Genomic DNA, 8,775 nt, shown 5'->3' with positions numbered 1-8,775 from the left:
CAAGCTGTGCTGTCTTCGCTAGCTGTGCTGTCCTCGCAAGCTGTGCTGTCCTCGCAAGCTGTGCTGTCCTCGGAAGCTGTGTTGTCCTCGGAAGCTGTAATGTCCTCGGAAGCTGTCCTGTCCTCGGAAGCTGTGCTGTCCTCGCAACCCGTGCTGTCCTCGCAACCTGTGCTGTCCTCGCAAGCCATGCTGTCCTCGCAACCCGTGCTGTCCTCGCAAGGCGTGCTGTCCTCGCAAGCCGTGCTGTCCTGGCAAGCCATGCTGTCCTCGCAAACCGTGCTGTCCTCGCAAGCCATGCTGTCCTCGCAAGCTGTGCTGCTCTTGCAAGCCATGCTGTCCTCGCAAGCCGTGCTGTCCTCGCAATTTTAGCGGTCCTCGCAAGCTGTGCTGTCCTCCCAAGCTGTGCTGTCCTCGAAAGTTGTGCTGTCGTCTCTAGTTGACTGTCCTCTCAAGTTGAGCTGTCCTCTTAAGTTGAGCTGTCCTCTCAAGTTGAGCTGTCCTCTCTAGTTGATCTGTCCTCTCTAGTTGAACTGTCCTCTTTAGTTGAGCTGTCCTCTCTAGTTGAGCTGTCATCTCTAGTTGAGCTGTCCTCTCTAGTTGAGCTGTCCTCTCAAGTTGAGCTTTCCTCTCAAATTGAGCTCTCCTCTCAAGTTGAGCTCTCCTCTCAGTTGAGCTCTCCTCTCAAGTTTAGCGGTCATCTCAAGGTGAGCTGTCCTCTCAAGTTGAGCTGTCCTCGCAAGCTGTGTTGTCCTCGCAAGCTGTGCTGTCCTCGCAAGTTGTGCTGTCCTCGCAAGCTGTGCTGTCCTCGCAAGCTGTGCTGTCCTCGCAAGCTTTGCTGTTCTCCCAAGCTGTGCTGTCGTCCCAAGCTGTGCTGTCCCCACAAGCTGTTCTGTCTCCACAAACTGTGCTGTCCCCGCAAGCTGTGCTGTCCTCGCAAGCTTTGCTGTCCTCGCAAAGTGTGCTCTCCTCGCAAGCTGTGTTGTCCTTGCAAGCTGTGCTGTCCTCGCAAGCTGTGTTGTCCTTGCAAATTGTGCCGTCCTCGCAAGCTGTGCTGCCCTCGCAAGCTGTGCTGTCCTCGCAAGCTGTGCTGTCCTCGCAAGCTGTGCTGTCCTCGCAAGCGGTTCTGTCCTCGCAAGCCGTGCTGTCCTCGCAAGCTGTGCTGTCCTCGCAAGCTGTGCTGTCCTCACAAGCTGTGCTGTTCTCGCAAGCTGTGCTGTCCTCGCAAGCTGTGCTGTCCTCGCAAGCTGTGCTGTCCTCGCAAGGTGTGCTGTCCTTGCAAGCTGTGCTGTCCTCGCAAGCTGTGCTACCCTCGCAAGCTGTGCTGTCCTCGCAAGCTGTGCTGTCCCTGCAAGCCGTGCTGTCCTCGCAGGCCATGTTGTCCTCGCAAGCCTTGCTGTCCTCGCAAGCTGTGCTGTCCTCGCTAGCTGTGCTGTCCTCGCAAGCTGTGCTGTCCTCGCAAGCTGTGCTGTCCTCGCAAGCTGTGCTGTCTTCGCTAGCTGTGCTGTCCTCACAAGCTGTGCTGTCCTCACAAGCTGTGCTGTCCTCGCAAGCTGAGCTGTCCTCGGAAGCTGTGTTGTCCTCGGAAGCTGTGCTGCCCTAGGAAGCTGTCCTGTCCGCGGATGCTGTGCTGTGCTCGCAACCCGTGCTGTCCTCGCAACCTGTGCTGTCCTCGCAAGCCATGCTGTCCTCGCACCCGTGCTGTCCTCGCAAGGGCGTGCTGTCCTCACAAGCCTGCTGTCCTGGCAAGCCGTGCTGTCCTCGCAAACCGTGCTCTCCTCGCAAGCCGTGCTGTCCTCGCAAGCTGTGCTGTTCTTGCAAGCTGTGCTGTCCTCGCAAGCCGTGCTGTCCTCGCAATTTTAGCGGTCCTCGCAAGCTGTGCTGTCCTCCCAAGCTGTGCTGTCCTCGAAAGTTGTGCTGTCGTCTCAAGTTGAGCTGTCCTCTCAAGTTGAGCTGTCCTCTTAAGTTGAGCTGTCCTCTCAAGTTGAGCTGTCCTCTCTAGTTGATATGTCCTCTCTAGTTGAACTGTCCTCTTTAGTTGAGCTGTCCTCTCTAGTTGAGCTGTCCTCTCTAGTTGAGCTGTCCTCTCAAGTTGAGCTGTCCTCTCAAGTTGAGCTCTCCTCTCAAGTTGAGCTCTCCTCTCAAGTTGAGCTCTCCTCTCAAGTTGAGCGGTCAATCTCAAGGTGAGCTGTCCTCTCAAGTTGAGCCATCCTCGCAAGCTGTGCTGTCCTCGCAAGCTGTGCTGTCGTCGCAATCTGTGCTGTCCTCGCAAGCTGTGCTGTCCTCGCAAGCTGTGCTGTCCTCGCAAGCTGTGCTGTCCTCGCAAGCTTTGCTGTCCTCCCAAGCTATGCTGTCGTCCCAAGCTGTGCTGTCCCCACAAGCTTTGCTGTCTCCACAAACTGTGCTGCCCCGCAAGCTGTGCTGTCCTCGCAAGCATTGCTGTCCTCGCAAGGTGTGCTCTCCTCGCAAGCTGTGTTATCCTTGCAAGGTGTGCTGTCCTCGCAAGCTGTGTTGTCCTTGCAAATTGTGCCATCCTCGCAAGCTGTGCTGTCCTCGCAAGCTGTGCTGTCCTCGCTAGCTGTGCTGTCCTCGCAAGCTGTGCTGTCCTCGCCAGCTGTCCTGTCCTCGCAAGCTGGGCTGTCCTCGCAAGTGGTTCTGACCTCGAAAGCCGTGCTGTCCTCGCAAGCTGTGCTGTCCTCGCAAGCTGTGCTGTCCTCGCAAGCTGTGCTGTCCTCGCAAGCTGTGCTGTCCTCGCAAGCTGTGCTGTCCTCGCAAGCTGTGCTGTCCTCGCAAGCTGTGCTGTGCTCGCAAGCTGTGCTATCCTCGCAAGCTGTGCTGTCCTCGCAAGCCGTGCTGTCCTCGCAAGCTGTGCTGTCCTCGGAAGCTGTGCTGTCCTCGCAACCTGTGCTGTCCTCACCAGCCGTGCTGTCCTCGTAAGCCGTGCTGTCCTCGCAGGCCGTGCTGTTTTCGCAAGCCGTGCTGTGCTCGCAAGCTTTGCTGTCCACTCAAGTTGAGCTGTCCTCTCAAGTTGAGCTGTCCTCTCAAGTTGAGCTGTCCACTCTAGTAGAGCTGTCCTCTCAAGTTGCGCTGTCCTCTCTAGCTGAGCTGTCCTCTCAAGTTGAGCTGTTCTCTCAAGTTGAACTGTCCTCTCAAGTTGAGCTGTCCTCTCAAGTTGAGCTGTCCTCGCAAGCTGTTCTGTCCTCGCAAGCTATGCTGTCCTCGCAAGCTGTGCGGTCCTCGCAAGCTGTGCTGTCCTCGCAAGTCGTGCTGTCCTTGCAAGCCATGCTGTCCTCGCAAGCCGTGCTAGCCTCGTAGGCTTTGCAGTGCCTCTCAAGTTGAGCAGTCCTCTCAAGTTGTGCTCTCCTCTCAAGTTGAACTGTCCTCGCAAGTTGAGCTGTCCTCTCTAGTTGAGCTGTCCTCTCTAGTTGAGCTGTCCTCCCTGGTTGAGCTGACCTCTCAAGTTGAGCTTTCCTCTCAAATTGAACTCTCCTCTCAAGTTGAGCTCTCCTCTCAAGTTGAGCTCTCCTCTCAAGTTGAGAAGTCATCTCAAGGTGAGCTGTCCTCTCAAGTTGAGCCGTCCTCGCAAGCTGTGCTGTCCTCGCAAGCTGTGCTGTCCTCGCAAGCTGTGCTGTCCTCGCAAGCTGTGCTGTCCTCGCAAGTTGTGCTGTCCTCGCAAGCTGTGCTGTCCTCGCAAGCTGTGCTGTCCTCGCAAGCTGTGCTGTCCTCGCAAGCTGTGCTCTCCTCGCCAGCTGTGCTGTCCTCGCAAGCCGTGCTGTCCTCACAAGCTGTGCTGTCCTCGGAAGCTGTGCTGTCTTCGCAACCTGTGCTGTCCTCGCCAGCCGTGCTGTCCTCGCAAGCCGTGCTGTCCTCGCAAGCTGTGCTGTCCTCGCAAGCTGTGCTGTCCTCGCAAGCTTTGCTGTCCACTCAAGTTGAGCTGTCCTCTCGAGTTGAGCTGTCCTCTCAAGTTGAGCTGTCCTCTCAAGTAGAGCTGTCCTCTCAAGTTGCGCTGTCCTCTCTAGCTGAGCTGTCCTTTCAAGTTCAGCTGTTCTCTGAAGTTGAACTGTCCTCTCAAGTTGAGCTGTCCTCTCAAGTTGAGCTATCCTCGCAAGCTGCTCTGTCCTCACAAGCTGTGCTGTCCTCGCAAGCTGTGCGGTCCTCGCAAGCTGTGCTGTCCTCGCAAGCCGTGCTGTCCTTGCAAGCCGTGCTGTCCTCGCAAGCCGTGCTAGCCTCGTGCGCATTGCTGTCCTCGAAAGTTGAGCAGTCCTCTCAAGTTGTGATCTCCTCTCAAGTTGAACTGTCCTCGCAACTTGAGCTGTCCTCTCAAGTTGAGCTGTCCTCGCAAGCTGTGCTGTGCTCGCAAGCCGTGCTGTCCTCGCAAGCCGTGCTGTCCTCGCAAGCCTTGCTGTCCTCGCAAGCTGTGCTGTCCTCGCTAGCTGTGCTGTCCTCGAAAGCTGTGATGTCCTCGCAAGCTGTACTGTCCTCACAAGCTGTGCTGTCCTCGCAAGCTGTGCTGTCCTCGCAAGCTGTGCTGTCCTCGCAAGCTGTGCTGTCCTCGCAAGCTGTGCTGTCCACGCAAGCTGTGCTGTCCTCGCAAGCTGTGCTGTCCTCGCAAGCTGTGCAGTCCTTGCAAGCTGTGCTGTCTTCGCTAGCTGTGCTGTCCTTGCAAGCTGTGCTGACCTCGCAAGCTTTGCTGTCCTCGGAAGCTGTGTTGTCCTCAGAAACTGTGCTGTCCTCGGAAGCTGTCCTGTCCTCGGAAGCTGTGCTGTCCTCGCAACCCGTGCTGTCCTCGAAATCTGTGCTGGCCTCGCCAGCCGTGCTGTCCTCGCAAGCCGTGTTGTCCTCGCAAACTGTGCTGTGCTCGCAAGCTGTGCTGTCCTCGGAAGCTGTGCTGTCCTCGCAAGCCGTGCTGTCCCCGCAAGCCGTGCTGTCCCAACAAGCCATGCTGTCCTTGCAAGCCGTTCTGTCCTTGCAAGCCGTCCTGTCCTCGCAAGCTTTGCTGTCCTCGCAAGTTGTGCTGTCCACCCAAGTTGTGCTGTCATCTCAAGTTGTGCTGTCATCTCGAGTTGTGCTGTCCTCTAAAGTTGAGCTGTCCTCTCAAATTGAACTGTCCTCTCAAGTTGAGCTGTCCTCTCAAGTTGAGCTGTTCTGTCAAGTTGAGCTGTCCTCTCAAGTTGAGCTGTCCTCTCAAGTTGAGCTGGCCTCTCAAGTTGAGCTGTCCTCTCAAGTTGAGCTCTCCTCTCATGTTGAGCTCTCCTCTCAAGTTGAGCTCTCCTCTCAAGTTGAGGTGTACTCTCAAGTTGAGCTGTCCTCTCAAGTTGAGCTGTCCTCTCAAGTTGAGCTGTCCTCGCAAGGTGTGCTGTTCTCGCAAGCTGTGCTGTCCTCCCAAGTTGTGCTGTCCTCGCAAGCTGTGCTGTCCTCGCAAGCTGTGCTGTCCTCGCAAGCTGTGCTGTCCTTGCAAGCCGTGCTGTCCTCGCAGGCCGTGCTGTCCTCGCAAGCCTTGCTGTCCTCGCAAGCTGTGCTGTCCTCGCTAGCTGTGCTGTCCTCGCAAGCTGTGCTGTCCTCGCAAGCTGTGCTGTCCTCGCAAGCTGTGCTGTCCTCGCAAGCTGTGCTGTCCCTGCAAGCCGTGCTGTCCTCGCAGGCCATGTTGTCTTCGCAAGCCTTGCTGTCCTCGCAAGCTGTGCTGTCCTCGCTAGCTGTGCTGTCCTCGCAAGCTGTGCTGTCCTCGCAAGCTGTGCTGTCCCTGCAAGCCATGCTGTCCTCGCAGGCCGTGCTGTCCTCGCAGGCCGTGCTGTCCTGGCAAGCCTTGCTGTCCTCGCAAGAAGTGCTGTCCTCGTTAGCTGTGCTGTCCTCGCAAGCTGTGCTGTCCTCGCAAGCTGTGCTGTCCTCGCAAGCTGTGCTGTCCTCGCAAGCTGTGCTGTCCTCGCAAGCCGTGCTGTCCTCGCAAACCGTGCTGTCCTCGCAAGCCATGCTGTCCTCGCAAGCTGTGCTGTTCTTGCAAGCCGTGCTGTCCTCGCAAGCCGTGCTGTCCTCGCAATTTTAGCGGTCTTCGCAAGCTGTGCTGTCCTCCCAAGCTGTGCTGTCCTCGAAAGTTGTGCTGTCGTCTCTAGTTGAGCTGTCCTCTCAAGTTGAGCTGTCCTCTTATGTTGAGCTGTCCTCTCAAGTTGAGCTGTCCTCTCTAGTTGATCTGTCCTCTCTAGTTGAACTGTCCTCTTTAGTTGAGCTGTCCTCTCTAGTTGAGCTGTCATCTCTAGTTGAGCTGTCCTCTCTAGTTGAGCTGTCCTCTCAAGTTGAGCTTTCCTCTCAAATTGAGCTCTCCTCTCAAGTTGAGCGCTCCTCTCAAGTTGAGCTCTCCTCTCAAGTTTAGCGGTCATCTCAAGGTGAGCTGTCCTCTCAATTTGAGCCATCCTCGCAAGCTGTGCTGTCCTCGCAAGCGGTTCTGTCCTCGCAAGCCGTGCTGTCCTCGCAAGCTGTGCTGTCCTCGCAAGCTGTGCTGTCCTCGCAAGCTGTGCTGTCCTCGCAAGCTGTGCTGTCCTCGCAAGCTGTGCTGTCCTCGCAAGCTGTGCTGTCCTCGTAAGCTGTGCTGTCCTCGCAAGCTGTGCTGTCCTCGCAAGCTGTGCTGTCCTCGTAAGCTGTGCTGTCCTCGCAAGCTGTGCAGTCCTCGCAAGCTGTGCTGTCTTCGCTAGCTGTGCTGTCCTCGCAAGCTGTGCTGTCCTCGCAAGCTGTGCTGTCCTCGGAAGCTGTGTTGTCCTCGGAAGCTGTAATGTCCTCGGAAGCTGTCCTGTCCTCGGAAGCTGTGCTGTCCTCGCAACCCGTGCTGTCCTCGCAACCTGTGCTGTCCTCGCAAGCCATGCTGTCCTCGCAACCCGTGCTGTCCTCGCAAGGCGTGCTGTCCTCGCAAGCCGTGCTGTCCTGGCAAGCCATGCTGTCCTCGCAAACCGTGCTGTCCCCGCAAGCCGTGATGTCCCCGCAAGCCGTGCTGTCCTCGCAAGCCGTTCTGTCCTTGCAAGACATGCTGTCCTCGCAAGCTTTGCTGTCCTCGCAAGCTGTGCTGTCCACCCAAGTTGTGCTGTCATCTCAAGTTGTGCTGTCATCTCGAGTTGTGCTGTCCTCTAAAGTTGAGCTGTCCTCTCAAGTTGAACTGTCCTCTCAAGTTGAGCTGTCCTCTCAAGTTGAGCTGTTCTGTCAAGTTGAGCTGTCCTCTCAAGTTGAGCTCTCCTCTCAAGTTGAGCTGTCCTCTCAAGTTGAGCTGTCCTCTCAAGTTGAGCTCTCCTCTCATGTTGAGCTCTCCTCTCAAGTTGAGCTCTCCTCTCAAGTTGAGCTGTCCTCGCAAGCTGTTCTGTCCTCGCAAGCTGTGCTGTCCTCGCAAGCTGTGCGGTCCCGTAAGCTGTGCTGTCTCACAAGCTGTGCTGTCCTCGCAAGCTGTGCTGTCCCTGCAAGCCGTGCTGTCCTCGCAAGCCATGCTGTCCTCGCAGGCCGTGCTGTCCTCGCAAGCCTTGCTGTCCTCGCAAGCTGTGCTGTCCTCGCTAGCTGTGCTGTTCTCGCAAGCTGTGCTGTCCTCGCAAGCTGTGCTGTCCTCGCAAGCTGTGCTGTCCTCGCAAGCTGTGCAGTCCTCGCAAGCTGTGCTGTCCTCACAAGCTGTGCTGTCCTCGCAAGCTGTGCTGTCCTCGCAAGCTGTGCTGTCCTCGCAAGCTGTGCAGTCCTTGCAAGCTGTGCTGTCTTCGCTAGCTGTGCTGTCCTCGCAAGCTGTGCTGTCCTCGCAAGCTGTGCTGTCCTCGGAAGCTGTGTTGTCCTCAGAAGCTGCGCTGCCCTCGGAAGCTGTCCTGTCCTCGGAAGCTGTGCTGTCCTCGCAACCCGTGGTGTCCTCACAACCTGTGCTGTCTTCGCAAGCCATGCTGTCCTCGCAACTGGTGCTGTCCTCGCAAGGCGTGCTGTCCTCGCAAGCCGTGCTGTCCTGGCAAGCCGTGCTGTCCTCGCAAGCCATGCTGTCTTCGCAAGCCGTGCTGTCCTCGCAAGCTGTGCTGTTCTTGCAAGCCGTGCTGTCATCGCAAGCCATGCTGTCCTCGCAATTTTAGCGGTCCTCGCAAGCTGTGCTGTCCTCCCAAGCTGTGCTGTCCTCAAAAGTTGTGCTGTCGTCTCAAGTTGAGCTATCCTCTCAAGTTTAGCTGTCCTCTTAAGTTGAGCTGTCCTCTCAAGTTGAGCTGTCCTCTCTAGTTGATCTGTCCTCTCTAGTTGAACTGTCCTCTTTAGTTGAGCTGTCCTCTCTAGTTGAGCTGTCCTCTCTAGTTGAGCTGTCCTCTCTAGTTGAGCTGACCTCTCAAGTTGAGCTTTCCTCTCAAATTGAGCTCTCCTCTCAAGTTGAGCTCTCCTCTCAAGTTGAGGTCTCCTCTCAAGTTGAGCGGTCATCTCAAGGTGAGCTGTCCTCTCAAGTTGAGCCGTCCTCGCAAGCTGTGCTGTCCTCACAAGCTGTGCTGTCCTCGCAAGCTGTGCTGTCCTCGCAAGCTGTGCTGTCCTCGCAAGCTGTGTTGTCCTCGCAAGCTGTGCTCTCCTCGCAAGCTGTGCTGTCCTCGCAAGCCGTGCTGTCCTCGCAAGCTGTGCAGTCCTCAGAAGCTGTGCTGTCTTCGCAACCTGTGCTGTCCTCGCCAGCCGTGCTGTCCTCGCAAGCCGTGCTGTCCTCGCAAGCCGTGCTGTCCTCGCAAGCCGTGCAGTCCTCGCAAGCTTTGCTGTCCACTCGAGTTGAGCAGCCCTCTCGAGTTCAGCTGTCCTCTCAAGTTGAGCTGT

General features: G+C 57.0%; 3 protein-coding genes across 3 annotated transcripts; all 3 read right to left on the bottom strand.

The window, feature by feature from the left end:
• Positions 1 to 717: 717 nt before the first annotated feature.
• Positions 718 to 1,374, bottom strand: LOC124741184 (prestalk protein-like). The gene has a single exon (XM_047248688.1). It carries the CDS (start codon positions 1,372 to 1,374, stop codon positions 718 to 720), a length of 657 nt encoding a protein of 218 aa, XP_047104644.1.
• Positions 1,375 to 4,317: 2,943 nt separating this feature from the next.
• LOC124741182 (prestalk protein-like) lies at positions 4,318 to 4,938 on the bottom strand. The gene has a single exon (XM_047248687.1). The coding sequence runs from the start codon at positions 4,936 to 4,938 to the stop codon at positions 4,318 to 4,320; it is 621 nt and encodes a 206-aa protein (XP_047104643.1).
• A 1,449-nt stretch (positions 4,939 to 6,387) lies between these two features.
• Positions 6,388 to 6,918, bottom strand: LOC124741181 (prestalk protein-like). Its single transcript, XM_047248686.1, has one exon. It carries the CDS (start codon positions 6,916 to 6,918, stop codon positions 6,388 to 6,390), a length of 531 nt encoding a protein of 176 aa, XP_047104642.1.
• Between the last annotated feature and the right edge of the window lie 1,857 nt (positions 6,919 to 8,775).

The sequence above is a fragment of the Schistocerca piceifrons genome, unplaced genomic scaffold (genome assembly GCF_021461385.2).
Source record: "Schistocerca piceifrons isolate TAMUIC-IGC-003096 unplaced genomic scaffold, iqSchPice1.1 HiC_scaffold_1881, whole genome shotgun sequence".
NCBI lineage: Eukaryota > Metazoa > Arthropoda > Insecta > Orthoptera > Acrididae > Schistocerca > Schistocerca piceifrons.
Note: the sequence above shows the minus strand (reverse complement) of the source record. Positions and strands in the feature narration are given on the sequence as shown.

What these genes read in the sequence shown, in the direction of transcription:
- LOC124741182 (XM_047248687.1), bottom strand. Translation starts at nt 4,938, where the DNA reads ATGGCTTGTTGGGACAGCACGGCTTGCGGGGACAGCACGGCTTGCGAG.
- LOC124741181 (XM_047248686.1), bottom strand. Translation starts at nt 6,918, where the DNA reads ATGGCTTGCCAGGACAGCACGGCTTGCGAGGACAGCACGCCTTGCGAG.
- LOC124741184 (XM_047248688.1), bottom strand. Translation starts at nt 1,374, where the DNA reads ATGGCCTGCGAGGACAGCACGGCTTGCAGGGACAGCACAGCTTGCGAG.